General features: G+C 41.9%; 1 protein-coding gene across 1 annotated transcript in view; it reads right to left on the bottom strand.

Moving 5' to 3' along the window:
- CD109 (CD109 molecule) overlaps positions 1–15,690 on the bottom strand; it is a 141,801-nt gene extending 126,111 nt beyond the window's left edge. The window contains exons 1-2 of the mRNA XM_012646038.1: positions 15,617–15,690; positions 14,378–14,550 (exon numbers count right to left, since the gene is read on the bottom strand). Coding sequence (XP_012501492.1) covers positions 14,378–14,550; positions 15,617–15,690 — 247 coding nt within the window. The remainder of the gene's footprint in view (positions 1–14,377; positions 14,551–15,616) is intronic.
- Between the last annotated feature and the right edge of the window lie 1,055 nt (positions 15,691–16,745).

Here is a 16,745-nt window from a genome sequence, read left to right as displayed (position 1 = left end):
AGAAATAATAAACCATTGTTCTAATCTACTAAATTTGGGGGTGGTTTGTTTCACAGCAATAGATAATTGGGAGACTTCTGAAGCAAGGAAGTGTTTAACTAGCAAACCTCTAAAGCTGCGCAATCCTATACAGGAGCCTCTAGATACATTTGGCTATTGACTCAATAAAATATGCAGGAAGTATAAAATACATCCCATATTTCTTTCTAATAATAAGATTAATAACCAGAAACAAATAACATAAAATATCTCATCAATAATTTTTATAGTGATTACATGTTGAACTGATAATATCTGTGAAATATTGCATTAAATGAAACACATTAAAATTAACTTCACCTGTTTCTCATTACCTTTATAACGTGGCTACTAGAAAATTTTCAATTATTCAATCAGTCAAATTATATTCTGTTGGATAGTACTGGTCTAGAGCATGGAAGACTTAAATATTTGCTTAGAAATAATAAAACCACCAACAGTTCTGATGGAATATAATTTTTAAATTTTTGAATAAAATAATAATGATAGATAATACTTATAGAGTATATTCTAAAAGCATTATATATAGTAATTGGTTTAATCCTCACAACAATCCTATTAGGTATCATTATCCTTATTTTACAAATGAGAACCCTGAGTCACAGAAAGGTGAAGTGACTTGTCCAGGGCCACACAGCAGGAGTAGAGCCAATCTTCTGACCCACGTGGCCGGCTCCTGGGACCGAGCTTTAAACCTCTGCTCAGCACTGAGTCGGTACACGAAGCAGCGGTGCTCTTGTTCTTTCAGTGTAAATACCTTTGATTACTGAAAAAGTGCCACAGCCTAGACAGCCTGCTGTGTACGTTGCTATCACCACCGCCTCAGTCACCCTGGACTCCCTTCTCTCCCGCACTCCATGTTAACCGGTCAGCAGACTGTGGATTCTTCTTCCACAGCGTTTCTCCCAACCCTGAGAGCTGCACTCTAGGCACTGCAACAGCGGAGCTAAATAATTTGTGTTATACCAGAACTTCTGAAAAGAATAGAAAAACTAGAACATTTCCCAACTCTTATGTCCACACTACACAGTTCTGACATGTTTGAATTCCAAGATCTGACACATCCCTCTTCAGAGTTAAACAACAGATGACACTGAGATGGTGATTACAACGCAGGTTTCTCAAGGAGGGTGCCGGGGCTCCGCCCCTGTGGAAGGGAAGGGGAGAAACAGGACTGGCGGGGAAACAGTGCAGCCACATGGCAGGCTCCAAAGAGGCATCCACGGGGGAGCTCAGAAGCAGCCTTGACCCTGGAGAGTTGTCCTGAACTGGGGGGAGGGGCTGGATCTTTGCACCTCATGTCAATCAGTCACATGATGGGGCCGCCCGCAGGAGGGGTGCCACCTTGGGCAAGGTGAGCCTCTAGCTGATGCAGTCGCCAAAGGGGGCTGGCTGTGAGGAAGGCGGGCGGCAACACTCCCAGCAGCTTGTGGGAATAGGTCCTTCCGCCCTGCAGGGGGTCCGGGAGGTGCAGCATAGCATCCACCAGTGTCCCACATGGGAACAAAATAGAAAATATTCAACTGCAGGAAGCTGCATCCCAACAAAACAGCACCCTCCATTATGAGAGTTACTTATTTTTCAATACTTTAGGATAAATCACCAGGAGTTGACTATTTTCCCTGCCCAGTGACTGGAGGAAGCAATGTGCTTCCTTTCTACCCTGATGTGACATACAGACCCATCGGGGAATTCACGAAGACTAAGAAGGGGTGGAGAGGGCTGGTAATTTATTTTTGTCCAAGTGACACTGGCAAGGAGAAAGTAAAAGCCAGCTGGGACTCTACAATCCAAATAAATCTCGTAGGTCGATTAATTGAAGTGCAAGTATTTTGGCAATTCAAAACAAGTTGGCCAGATTTGAAGTGCAGGAAATCTCATTTCATAGCAGAACTTTTTTTCTGGTGCAGCTCTTAGTTGAGTCAAACTTTTGAGGGATTTTCTCACTAGAGAGAAGTTGGAAAGGAGGCTCAACTGCATGTCTGGGTCCCGCTGCTCAGACTGGTGACCACATCTGTTCACAGACCCAGAAAAGGTATCGAGCCAGAAATAGAAGCTCTACTCAAAAGTTAGAGTGTAGGGGCAGAGATGTCCCACCCACCTCTAATTCTTGCTGCATCCAGGAAGTGACTTAGGGAATGTGTAGAGAGATCCAATTAAGGCCCACTTACTGGTCTTGTGTCCTTATTAAAAGGTCATCTTTAAGTATGTGACATTTTTTCCAACTTGTCTTCCCTTTAAGTTTACAAATACAGTTTGGAATTTCCTAGGCACTTATTATGTCCTAGCATAGAACTTATTTGAAAGTCCTAACATTCTAGCAATAACTTACACCACCAAAACACAAAATTGGGGGCGGTGGGGGCAGTGTAGATGAGCGAGAAATAATAATCTCTTTCTCTGCTGTTGCTAGGTTGAGAATTAAATAGATAGTATTTGCAAACTGTTGTGAACATTTTTTCCCTTTTTAGCAAGGCTCCACTCAGACAGGGGAAAGAGTCACCACCTCTTGAAAGCCAGCATGGCACAGCTTTTAGATCACTAACTAAAGATACACTGTTACATAAAGTTCTTCTTAGCGTTATTGTAAATAACTTTGTAAAACTCCGATTATGTTTGTGTATAACCAGAGAAAGTCAATCTCAAAACCCTTTCAGATGCTTTTTCCTTCCCAACGCTCCCTAAGCAACTCAAAAGAAACCTTGTTTGAAGGCTTCACACTTGGCACAGCCTGAGAACTGGCCATTTCATTTACAAATAGAGTCAAAGCTATTTTTAAATTGTGTAATAAGCATACACAAAAACTAACCTTTCCTTAACTTTCTAAACACACTCGATAATATCATATGCTGCCTCTTCTGACATCTGTCCTCACCAAATAGCTCTGGAGAATCACTGAAGGGAAGGAGTAGTGTATAATTGGAAATCTAACTAGGTCCAGAAATACTCTATGAAAAAAAAAAAAAACATGGATTTTCCACTATATATGCGCTTAACTTAGTGTTTGCTGCTTAATTATTTTTGGCAGCTCTTTGCTCTTCAGTCACATGCAGTAATAAACTTACATTTATTATCACCTTTTTAGCTGAAAATTTTGACCTATTTACCAATTTATTAAATATTCTCTCATTATTCATCATTTTCTTTGATCTGCAGATGGACAAAGTGAGAAATGGGGTTTTCCACCACAAATCTGTGGAAAACAAAACCTTAAAATACGATGTTTCTGTTTCACAGTTTTTTGGTTTTTTTTTTGTAAGACAGAGTCTGGCTCTGTTGCCCGGGCTAGAGTGCCGTGGCGTCAGCCTAGCTCACAGCAACCTCGAACTCCTGGACTCAAGCGATCCTACTGCCTCAGCCTCCCAAGTAGCTGGGACTACAGGCATGTGCCACCATGCCCGGCTAATTTTTTCTATATATATTTTTTTAGTTGTCCAGATCATTTCTTTCTATTTTTAGTAGAGACGGGGTCTCACTCTTCTCAGGCTGGTCTCGAACTCCTGACCTTGAGCGATCCGCCCGCCTCGGCCTCCCGGAGTGCTAGGATTACAGGCATGAGCCACCACGCCCAGCCCTGTTTCACAGTTTAATGTCACTTTAAATGCCACCATGGCACTCTAGCCCAGGTAACAGAGCGAGACTCTGTCTCAAAAAAATATGTATATATCACTTTAAGGCTATACAACTATTCAGTGAATTCACAATCTATATAGAAAACCCAAGTATTTCAAGCAAAACAAAACAAAAAAATCTCCTTTGGTCCCTCACATACTCCTTTCTTTCTCTCCTACATCCCCTTGCTTACAAGTATCTCAATAAATATGAGTTTCATAAACAACGTTTTGTACCATGTGGACCACTGATCAAAAAACAAAAACCCCCTAAAAGTAAAATAAATAAAATGGTACAATATAAACTCAATCTTAAGTTAAATACAAATGAGGAACCAAGAGTCAAGCAAGGTTCTTGGCTGCTAAATGTACAGGGCATTTATAATGACAGGGTGGGCAATCCACAGCCTACAGACCAAATCTGGCCCATGCCTGGTTTTTGTACAGTTTATAAACTAAGAATGGTTTTGCATTTTTAAATAGCTGAGGGAAAAGAATCAAAAGAAGAATAATATTTCATGGCAAGTAAAAGTTATATGAACTCCAAATTTCAGCATCTATACATAAAGTTCTGTCGGTACACACCATGCTCGTTTGTTGACGCACTGTCTGTGGCTGCTTTCAGGCTACAAAGGCAGAGTTGAGTAGCAGCAATAAAGACCATGAAGTCAGCAAAACCTACAGCATCTACCGTCTGGCCCTTTACAGAAAGTTTGTTGACCCCTGTGGCTCTTGTTAGGGAGACTTCCTTCTTCCTCAAGGGATAAGGTGTAAGGATGAAGACCCATTTGAGCCAAATCGGTCACCAGCAGAGAGACCTGGACTCAGGCCACAAGCTCATGCTCAGAAGGGAGTCATCAGTATTAATATTTAATACAAGAGATGTCGGGTACATTCCTTGAGTGTTGATTACTATGTGCCAGACACTGTGGTAAAAGTTCTAAAGCACTGCACTAAAGAAAGAAAAAAGAAATGGGTGAAACTGATTTTGATAACATATTTTATTTAATCCAATATATCCAAAATATTATTATTGAACATGTAATCAATATAAAAATGATGTTTTATTGCATTTTTTGGTACTAAGTATTCCAAATCCAGTGTGTACTTTATACTCACAGCCCATCTCAATTTGTAAGAGCCACATTTCAAGTGCTCAAAAACCACGTGGCTAGTGGCTACCATACTGGATGGTGCAGCTCTAAAGCATTATCTCATTTAATCCTACAACAATGCTATGCGGTAGGTACTGTGATGCTAGAGTACAATTTCAGTGTGGATGCAGAGCTCCCATTCTGACCCACTGCACCTCCCAAACAGTACAGGACAGACCCAGCTATTCTTTCCAAGACAGTAGTACAAACACAACCTCATATTCCCTCCCTGCCCCTCCTCCGTGGCTCCCTGCACTTTCATGTTACTATTTTGCTACACCCACTCTTTCATCTTTTCTCTTATCCATGTTGTTATCACCTCCAGCCCCTATACAGTCATGTAGGCAGCCATTCCTCTTCATCCCAAGAGAATCGTCTGCAACATTCATACCACACTCCCCACTTCCATGCCCATGGCAGACACAGCTAATCCAGTAAACCTAGGTTTGACTTGAAACTGTCAACACAGAACTCCAACGCCTATCAGCTCGAGTTGGCACATGAAATGAAGCCTACTTTGCAACCTCTACCATCAGCTGGAGTTGGCACACGAAATGAAGGACAGGGACAAGAACTTTGTGTGGTCTCCAAATATTTATGTTACTCGGCATTGTGCCATATACAATCTGGTACCTAATGAATGTTTGAAATGCTCAAAATAATAAAATGCTCTGTTGGTCTGTAAGAGCATGGCCAAAAAAAAAAAGAAGAAGAAGAAATAAAATGCTCTGTCTTAATTATATTCCTGAGGAGATTTAACATCTATTGCAGTGAAAGTTAAGTTTATAGTACTAAATCATTTTTGCCAGCTACATTTTCATAAATTCCTGACATGGCCCTGCTAAAAGGAAGCTACCAGGTGCTGTTTAAAAACTTTCCTCCCTGTTTATTTCCCAGCTCTTTACTACTCTGGTTTTCAGATTTTAATTCATAAATCATTTCTTCAGAACTAAAGGCCCACAGACCTGCCCATTGCCTACCTACTGCTACTCCCCACACCAAATCTTCTTTGCCTAGTGTCACCCTGAACCTTGCAAGGGAAGACAGTCAATGCATAGAATTTTCCTGAGGGAAGTGAAAAGTAGAAGAGATGAAGCAAGACCAGGATCCACCATAATCTTCCTCCCCCAAGTTCCGTCACTGTACCTTTGGCATGATGGTCATCTTAGCCCAGACCAAGAGACGGTGAGTTACAACTCCACTTCTCACACTGACAACCACGGCAGTAATAAAGGGACCCTCTCAAGCTTCAACTGAAGCTTAGCACCATAAACAGCCCTCTCCTCCTCTCTCCTCCCTGTGCTTTCTCCCCTGGATTCCAATACAAGTTCCAGCCTTCGTGTTCCAGTTCCCCACCATTCAGCAGTGACCCAGTTTAGGGCAACACCAGGGAACTTCTCCAATCCTGTATTTCTCTCTCCAATGTGCCACTGCTTTTAATGTTTCCCCCCACTTCCTACAAAGTGGTGGCCAGATCTGTGCAGTTTAAAGGTAGGTAGATAACTATGGCAAAGCTTTTCTAGAACTGTATTTCAATTTTACTCTTCATCTCAATCTCATACCTCAAAATATTTCTTTCCTTACTCATTCTCCTCTGTTTTTTTCTTTCATCAAAGGAAAGAGTAGCAGTTTTTTTTTAAGGATAATCAACTCACCTGTGCCCCTAATCCAGAACCCACCACTTGTGGCCCCTCCCATTTGCATTAACCACTTTTACCTCTCTGCTGTGCCCTTTAAGAGACCATTCACCTCTCTCTCTTCAACCACCAAACTTCTGGAAAGAGTGGAATCACTTTCTAATTATATTTTGTCACCATCCATTTATTCCTTAAAACTTCCTTTTGCTCCCCACATTTCACTTAAAACCATTCACTTAAGGGTCACCAATGTTCTTCCCTCTATCCTGCTCTTCTCTGGCCTTCTGAGATACTTGATACTACTGAAACCTTCCTTCTTGAAACTTTTTCTTCCCTTGGTTTCTGAGACATCTCCCTGTCTTCAATCTCCCCTTCTCTGACTGCTCACCATCTACCCCTGCCATTAACTTACTCTCCTCCTCCCAAGCTTCTCTCACCCATCTTGTCCTTTCCACAAGCTCTGTCTCTCCTGCACATCTCACATATTCCCAGGACTCCAAATATTGTCTGCCTCTATGAAAACAATGCCTTAAACTCTCTCCCCAGCTACAATTTCAAAACTATCTGCTGGACATCTCCACCTGGATGTCTCCCCAAACTCACATCCAAAGCGGAATGCCAGCTACATTTTCATAAATTCCTGACATGGCCCTGCTAAAAGGAAGCTACCAGGTGCTGTAACATCTTCTCAGAAAACACATACACAAACTCCTATCTCCTTCTCATGACTGCCACTCCCAGCCAGCAGCTCTGTCCTCCGGCACGCCCTTCCCTTCTCTAATATGGGAAATAACTGTTCCCTCTAAATGCCAAATACGTCAGCAGAGGTGGGACATTTATGAATGGACATCTGTATAGCTCTGGAAGTCCAAGGTAACAGTACCAGGCACAGGGTTACACAGAAGAAGCACTATTTACAAACCACACTCAATTTTTTATACAAACAAAAAGTAAAAACTGCTCCAGCTTCTGCACTTTTAATATTATATGTTATCCTTCTGGAGCCCCTGCATCTCCTCTAATGCCTCCCTTTCTCTTATTCCCCATGCCCTATTCATTCGTATTTCACATATAGCAAATAATCTATAACTAATAAATTAATGGGGGGAAATGTCTTTAGTTTCAGCATGGTAAAGCCTGCTTCACAGAACATAAAGGATCAACAGTAACCCAGCCCCAGTTCTTACAGGATCTGATTTCTGTTTCCACCACAACCCTTCAGTGAGTCACTAGGACAGTGACTCATTCAGTGTTAGAAGAGAAGCAGCACATGTTTAACTTGGAGTTAAAAAATCAATGTGTTCACTTTCCACTTCTCTCAATCATTGATTCACAGTCAAACCCCAAGACATGTTTCTCTGCTGCTGAAAGTTACCACCGATGCTTAGGGTTGAGGGCTGCTAAAGGCAAACACGGAAGTCCGGGAGGGGCCTTCTCTTAGCTGCCATGAATCATCATCACAGGCTTGCAAGGGCATGCCACTCGCCCCCAGGCCTCCCAGTTCTTGGTCGAGTGCAGTTTGTGGGATACTAAAGGGAAGTTGTTCTCATTTTAATATGGCTAACAATCACCTGTGGTAATGGTGGAACATAAAGTTTACATTTCTGAACCTTACCCCTGTTTAGAGGGGGGCCATGAATCTGCATTTTTAATAAGTACGACTTGGACTTTGAGAAACACAGCAACAGAATTTAGTTTTTAAAAGATCTGTGATGTTCCTAGCCCCTAGTCCCACCCCTCCCCTTATGCAGAACCATTAGTCCACAAAGAGCATCTCCACCTTGAGCTAAAACAAACTTGCATAAATACACAAGTATGCATTTTTAAATGCTTTAGTTAGCCTTAATTTCTTCTGTATCAGAAGAATCAACATTTGCAAATATATCTTAGGTCCTACACGCAGTTCTCTACATGTTAGGAAAGTTTCCTAGAGCATAATGGAAACAGCATTGGACTGCAAATTTGGGAACCGGAGATCTGTTTCCAGCTCTGCCACCAATAAGCTATTTGACCTCAGACAAATCCCCAAACAGCATGCCTCACCTCGGTCTCCTCAGCCATAAATTAGGTGACTGAATTGGCTTATCTTTGAGGTTCCTTCCAGCTCTAAAATGCTATGAAGCTCAAAGTAAATTAAGCGGAGAGCTGGCGTTTCATTTTGCAATTATTTAGATCCAAATTAGACTTCATTAGGTCCGGGTCTAAACTACTGCATGCAAATGTGAAAATGATTTTAGAGGAAGATGCCTATGCAACATTACATCAATATCCCCAAATGAAGCAAACAAAAAATATTTCACTCTCTTCCAAGCAATGGAAAACCTTATGGTCTCTGGCCTTCAGACAGAACCAACTTCAAATTCAGACTTCACCATTTACTAACTGGGTTAACCCAGGAAAATTAATTGTTCTCTCTTAGCCTCAGTTTCTTCACCTCCAAACTGAAGATAAGAGTGCCTACTTCATAGGGCTGTTGAAATTAAATACTGTGCATAAAGTCCTTGGCACCGTAAGGAAACTATGAGGAAATTTAATATGTCAAATCTCTTCCCATTCCTTCTTAGGAATGTGCCTTTTATAGACTTCCCAGTTCAAGATCATCCAAACAGGTGATTAATAATCACCTTTGATGCATAAATTGTTGCTACTCTCTTCTAATAACAATAGCTACCATTTTCTTGAACAATTCCTATGAATTAAGTGCTTTAAATATGTTACCTAAGCTAATCCTCACAATAACCATATAATTGTATAAGGCAGAAACCAGTATTTTTCAGGTAATGAAACTGAAGCCTGGTGAGATCATGACTGCCCACAAGCACACAACCACTAGGTGGAATGGCCAGCACCTGCCTCCAGGTAGCCTGGCTCCAGAGCCCAGGTGTGTCGTGATTACGCGATGGTCCTTTATTTCAGGCGCCACCTACCTATTAATACACACGACACACAATAGCAAAGACATGTGAATGAAGAGCCTACACCCTTTAAAAGTAATTCTCACGAAACTACAGGTTCAGACTGAGTTCTGTTGGCAAAGCTGCCTGTGAAAACCTGCCCTGGGAGATCCGCCCACACACTACACTAATTAATCTACTTTCATAAAGACCGTGGAACTGATTTTGATCTACGAGGCATGAAACGTATGTTCAGGAGCTTTGTTTCCACCAGAAAGCCATCTTAACTGAATGGGTGTTTTTTTTTTTGAAAAGTTTCTCAGCCAATATTTCAAATTTTTAAAATTTCCCCCTCTTACTGAACCAAAATGGAAAAGTGAGAAAGACAATAAAGGACAAAACAGATTTTTAATTCTTAAAAAAAAAACAGAAAGTAAACACTCCATTAGCTCTCCAAGATTTTAAGGCAAAAAGAAAAAGCAAGTTATTAAAGGATATAGGCACACTTACAGAGCACATCTCACCCCAATACCTCAATGGGAAAATGGACGTGGGCTTAGCATCACAAAAAATAAATGGTATCTCCAGACCAGCAGGCACTCACCAAGAGATGCCCATGCAAGAGTCCCCAAATTTTTCAGTTGGCATTTTCAGCTTAGGTTTTTTTCTTAAATCAGGTTTACGTGAAACCAGTGACAATGAATTCATTAAGGTTGGGGCAGGGAGGCTGTATTCCTTGTTACTTGAAGTAAACATTGTTCAGGAAAAATACTGAAAATTTACAAATGAAAATTGCAAACTATAGAAAGAGAAGGGAAAATAAAACAGAAATTGTGGTTTTGAACACATCAAAAATAATTCAGTTATCTCATATGCCATAACAAATGAGAAGACAGTTTTCATTTATGATCTGTAAATTCAAATGTTCTTAACTTTTTTTTTTCTTGATTTGGCATGGAACTCCAGGACAACCTCACAGTAAGGAAAGACATAAAAACCAATATGGATAAATATGTACAACTATTATGTATCCATAATAATTTAAAACTTTTTTAAAATTTTTAAACTAATAAGGGAAGAGAGAAAGGCACTCACTTTCCACCCAACATTATGGTGTCACTTGACTTCAAATGCCACTAGCTATTCCATTTTCTCTCCTCTGGTAATTATTACCTGCTGAACTTTTACTATGTTTTGTCTGTTAGGTTTATTTAACTAACCCTTTCACACAAAGGAAGATATTATTATGAACCTTGTTCTATTCACTACAGAGATGACAGTAATGATGGTGGTGGTGGCGATAATGACAGCTACACGTCAATATTTGAATCTCACCACTAAGGAGGCATTAATACACCTTTACAGAATTGGGCTAAGATTAGTAGAAACACTTTTTCTTTTCTTTTTTTTTTTTTTTTGAGACAGAGTCTCACTCTCTTGCCTGGGGCGAGTGCCGTGGCATCAGCCTAGCTCACAGCAACCTCAAATTCCTGGGCTCAAGCGATCCTTCTGCCTCAGCCTCCCAAGTAGCTGGGACTACAGGCACGCGCCACCATGCCCAGCTAATTTTTTTTCTATATATTTTTAGCTGTCCAATTAATTTCTTTCTATTTTTGGTAGAGACAGGGTCTCGCTCTTGCTCAGGCTGGTCTCGAACTCCTGAGCTCAGAACGATCCACCCGCCTCGGCCTCCCAGAGTGCTAGGATTACAGGCGTGAGCCACCGCGCCCGGCCTAGAAACACTTTTTCTAAAGGGCTATGGGCTATTAATCACACACACACACAAAAAAAACCCACAATCAATCCCCAATAAATGTAGAATTAATATATTAATAAATTAATAACTGTAATGCAACCAATGCTGCTGACCTCAAGAGAGGAAATGTAAATAAAATTTCTCCCATATCTGTCAAACAAATAAATGAACTCTTCCCTGAGGAAAAGCCATACTTTTCTGCCTTTATTAAAGGCAATTTAAACCCTTTAGTTATTACTATTTCTGACACAAATGAAGCCTGAAATACATTCTGGTTATAGCCAAACACCCGCCACCCCAGGGATTTCTAAGAAGTACAGGACTGCTGGAAACAAGCCACTCAGAAATTATCCTGCTCCTTACCCAGCTCTGCCAGAAGATAACTCTGTATTAAAACTGAACTCTTTGGCCAGGCGAGGTGGCTCACGCCTGTAATCCTAGCACTCTGGGAGGCTGAGGCGGGAGAATTGTTTGAACACAGGAGTTTGAGACCAGCCTGAGCAAGAGCGAGACCCCGTCTCTACTAAAAAAATAGAAGGAAATTAGCTGGATAACTAAAAATATATATAAAAAATTAGCCGGGCATGGTGGTGCATGCCTGTAGTCCCAGCTACTCGGGAGGCTGAGGCAGGAGAATCGCTTGAGCCCAGGAGTGTGAGGATGCTGTGAGCTAGGCTAACGCCACGGCACTCATTCTAGCCAGGGCAACAGAGCGAGACTCTGTCTCAAAAAAAAAAACAAACTTTTCCTGGGGGCCCTAATAAGAAAGTGATGAAACAATCAGATCTAAAATATATTTATTATATTAATATTTGTTTGTGCTTATGTGATGGGGAAAAAAAAAAAACGTGAATCCTATGACGAGCCAGACCCAGCTAATTAGAAAGTCATCATTCACCTACGTATTGTTACAACTGGAGAAGTCAGATAAAGCAAAGGATGTGAAGACAAGGAGGAAGAAATGTCTTCATCCTTAAGTTCTAACTCCACAGGAAGCATCTGCTCGAAGAACAATAACTCCCAGCCTCTGCTAGTGGAGTAACATTCTCCTTTGAAAGAGGAGAGTGCTCCTAGCAATGGCATTTTCTTCTCTTTTTTTTGAGACCGAGTATCACTTTGTTGTCCAGGCTAGAGTGCCATGCCGTCAGCCTAGCTCACTGCAACCCCAAACTCCTGACCTCAAGTGATCCTCCTAGCCTCCCAGAGTGCTAGGATTACAGGCGTGAGCCACCGTGCCCAGCCGAAATGACATTTTCAATGAAACTGTACATCAACAGAGTCCAAAACAGCCCATGAAAGAAGCAGCATTTTCCCTCCTTTTTCTTCAAAGATCCATTTTGTTCCAGGACAGCACTGTCCAACCCAGTCTTGAGCATTTTAGCTCTAGGGGCATATGAGGAAATCTCCTCCCAAAAGAAAAATCTAAGAATAAAGTTTAAAAACCAAGCCACAACACGTGCACCCCCAGTGCAGGTACTATCTGCTGCAGAAAAGAGAAAGAAGACAGAGAGATAATGGAGATTGCAGAAATGACAATAACAGGAGAAATTCTAGAATAAGAGTATGTAAAAGTCAAAGCAAAGGCCAAATATTTATCAAAATCATCCACATCCAGGTTATTCTGGACCTCTGCTTTATGTAAAACTGCCATACTGATAGAGCCAAAATTATAAATTCTTAATGAATAAATAATGAATGTGAAACTACCTTAAGTATTGTCTCCTGTGATTTAGTATTTCAAATTTTTCTTTACTATCATAAGATCAGGATTTATTCATTTTCAGAAATGACAGTTCAATGACAAAAGTTGAGGTCTATACCCATGTAAAAAGGAAATGAGGCTTTCTGCATCTTCCTCTGCAGTATTATTACACTAATAACATTAGCAGTTGTTGCATATTGAGTGCCTAATAGGTACTACATACTGCTTTCAACTTTGTAACTGTCCTAGGAAGTCAGTTTCATTATCTCTGTTTTACATATAAGGAAACTTAAGCTCAGAGCAGTTAAGTAACCTGCCCAAGATCAGACAACTTGCTAGGATTCAAATTCAGATCTTCAGGGCTAACCTATACTTCCTCTTCCAGGAAACAAGACCTCCCACCTCCCTGACATTGTTCCTATGAAGAACAATGAGGAAGTGACCTGGCCCCTATACACACCATCTCTTCCTGGTTCCTATCCAAATTTACCTACCCAGTCAACTTCCAGTGAGGAAAGAACCACAGAATGTAGATGAACTTTTATTTTTAATCTCATTTCATGCTGGTTTTAATTTCTCTATGCTGGAAAAGAATAAACATTTACATAATGAACTGTTCTGAAATCCCACCCACCCTCCATTGTGTGCCCATAAATGATTTTTCTTTAAAAAACATTATAGGAAGTTATGCCTCCATTTCTAGCCTCTGACTAAACATGCAAACATGCTTCTGGTTAAAATTGTTTATATTTGGGTGATAGGATTACAGGTGGTTTTGGTTTATTTCCTTTACTGCTAGTGTTTATCAAGTTGTAAGCACTGAGCATATGTTGCTTTTGCAATTAGAAAAAAAAATACGGTAAGTGTTCATTTCAATGAAAAAGAGTTTAGGTATTTAAGTATTTACCCCTTCCCCCCAAATTATTTTTCCCTTAATATTGAAAAAGAAGATATTCATTGGCCCAATTTAATCCTGGTCCAGGTAAGAACCCGAACTTAAAACAAGAGATGTTAGTTCTTTTATAAAGGTTTCTGTTTTCATGCTATTTTTTTCCTGCTACTTTAAAAACTAAGAAATATTCCATAAAAGTGGATTTCAACTATTGTGTAGCTCTTCTTTTCCTTCCCACAGGCCTATTTTGTTAAATACTGTGCACCCAATAAATTTGGATTTGTGACAGAGACTAGCTTTTAACCGCGCCCATTTCCTCTTCTGGGGTACACGCTGGCCTACATTTCCCAGCCTCCTTTGCCGTCTGAATATGAGCAGTCTTGACATGAGCTATTTCTAGGCTAGCCCATAAAAACCTCCCACATGAGTAACTCCATGCTCTTCTCCTGCAGTCTTGGGAGCCGCATGTTTAAGATCATAGAGTCACAAAATGGAAGGAAACTGGGTCTCTGAATCTCCACTTGGAAGAGCACCCAGGAACACCACTTGGGACTTTACACGAGTGAGAATTAAGTGTCCTATGTAAGCCACTGCAAGTTCAGGGTTCCTCTGTTCCGCTACCTAACACATGGCTTATTCATATATTCCAGTTATTACTGCAGAAAGGTAAGACTCTACACTGTTTATCTTACCTTTTTCAAAAACTCCTTCTGCTTCCAGGACAGACACAGTGAGGTTTGCTGCCACCTTGAACAGCTCCGCCTTCACAGTGACCTGCGAGGGACTGTGTTCCAGAAGATCTACCCCAATGGTCACATTTCCTCCGGGTCTGATGATCCCTGGGGCTGTCACCAGAAACTGGGACCTAAAGAGTCCCCAACAAGGGAAAAACAAAGTTTCTTATCCTCATATCTCCATTCTTTTGTGACCTTCAAATTTCATAGATAATGAGATAGATGCTCCATACTGTGCCAATTGCGGTTATTCCAATTAACCCCGCCCCAGTGCTCTATTTAGCAATTGCATTGAAATGCTACTGAAACAACAATAATTCCCATAAATTAATTTTAATGCATAAATCCATGCCCCCCTACTAGAGGAAGGCCTGTGTTATTATTTCCTGCAAACAGCACAGGAGGAGCCATGGTGTAAATAAATGGCTTACACTGGGGCATGCAGAAGTTATTGGCACATAACACTAAGCTTCTCCCTTACAGACGGCCTCTTCCAGAGTGATTGTTTTCTTGGTTAAAAGAAAAAAAAAAACTAGGATTTTGCCTGTTTTTCATACAAATTTTTATGCTTGGGCATGCGCCCAAGGAAATAATCATCTAACCAATAGCATTGATTGAAATACACCATCTGAAAATAAAATACCAGTGGTGAAATTTCCAGGTGTAGCAGAGAATAAAAGAAGTCACCAAAGCAGAACTTTCTCTGCCTGGAGCTAAGGGTTAGGGCTCAATTGCAAAAATCTTTAGGCTGTCCACTATTCGGATGCTCTCATTAGTTATCGTCCCACTATGTCTGCACCTAAACCCATAGTTCAGCCACATTTGGCAATGCCAAAGTTAAGACATCCTGTTTAGAAAAGCTATATCAAATGTCTTTGAGAGAAGAAGGCACGTTATTTGGGAGCAAACAGTTGAGAAGGAAAAGGCAGAGGCAACGTGAACTAAAAATAAAATGACTCTCTTTAGAAAGTTGTTATGGCTAGGGAGGCGCGTAATCAACTTCATGGGTGGAGAAGGTAACTGTCCCATGGAGAGCCACGCTGAAGCGCCCTACGGTCAAAGCTCCAGGCCAGTGCCGGGCTGGGCACTGCATTAGCGCGACTCCCACCCGCTGCCGCAGAGCAGCTGCCGCCTCCCGGAGCCCCGGAGCGGCCCCCGCCGCCCGCGCGCCCCAGCCCCGCGCGCCCGCGTCCCTACCCGGGGGCCGCGGCCACCGCGGCGGCGCACACGCAGAGAAGGTGGGCAGTGGTCAGGAGCGGGGGACCCTGCATCTCGGCGGCGTCTGCCTGGGCGCCAGTCCGCTGCCGAGGAAATTCGCGGGCACCGTAGGGCGTGGCTTGCCACCTCCTCCCTGAATATTTTTTCCCCTGACTCTGGAGTTTAGTAATCTGAAATGGGCGCGACTAAAAGCCGAGTGAGAGATCTAAATTGAGACAGGACTTCGAGGCTCCACCCCTCCCACCCGCATCACAATGGCGCTTCTCGTTGCTTTGGCAAATTTCGCAAACCCAGGGGGTTAGAAAGCAGTCTCCAAACTCGGTCAGCCCAACCTGGCCCCAGCATCCCTGCTGGCCGCGCAGAACAGAGGGCGCCCACTTGCCCAGCCCACCGGGCTCCTCGGGCTGTTTACACTAGCGCTCTACCGCCGATGCCCACAGTGAATAAACAGGCCCATCCTTGTGAGGAGAAATTCATAGCAGCTATGTGAAGTGGAAAAAAATCAATCATTGTCCTCCAGACTATGAGTCAGAATTTGAGAAATGGCAAACACACACACACACACACACACACACACACACACACACACACACTCGCGCGCCAAACCGGCATATTTCCTGTGTACTTGCTTAATGTATATGAATGGGGACAGAGAAAAACTTTTTTTCCTTAAAACAAAAATTGAAGTACACTGCTTTCCCCTCCAAGAAAATGTTTTGGTTTCTCAACTTTAAAAAGAAGGAAAGAAAAGAATTCTGGCACGTGCAAAAGTTAGGTGTTGCTACTTGGAACCCTGAGAAACAATTGACTGGGAAGATGATTTTATACTTTTGGCTATCTCTAAACACATTTGCTACAGAAAATGTTCAGTAGAACCGTAAAGCTTGGAGCAATCTGTCTAAACACAATTAGGGTTGGGGTGGCTGTCCTGCAGGAATGAAGGTCGGTGGCCTGCCGTGCCCGACAGTTACTGATCCCCGACTCTTCGCGGTCCTCGCTGGTCTGCAGCTCCTTTCCCCTGCTCTTTGGCACTGCCACCATCTTCAGATGACTCAGGTTTCACCATGACTACACCATAAAAGCAAGGAACTGCCAGAAACTGTTGGAA

Source organism: Propithecus coquereli, unplaced genomic scaffold (assembly GCF_000956105.1).
Source record: "Propithecus coquereli isolate 6110/MARCELLA unplaced genomic scaffold, Pcoq_1.0 Scaffold24, whole genome shotgun sequence".
NCBI lineage: Eukaryota > Metazoa > Chordata > Mammalia > Primates > Indriidae > Propithecus > Propithecus coquereli.
The sequence above is the reverse complement of the archived record's forward strand: the minus strand, read 5'-3'. Positions and strand labels throughout refer to the sequence as shown.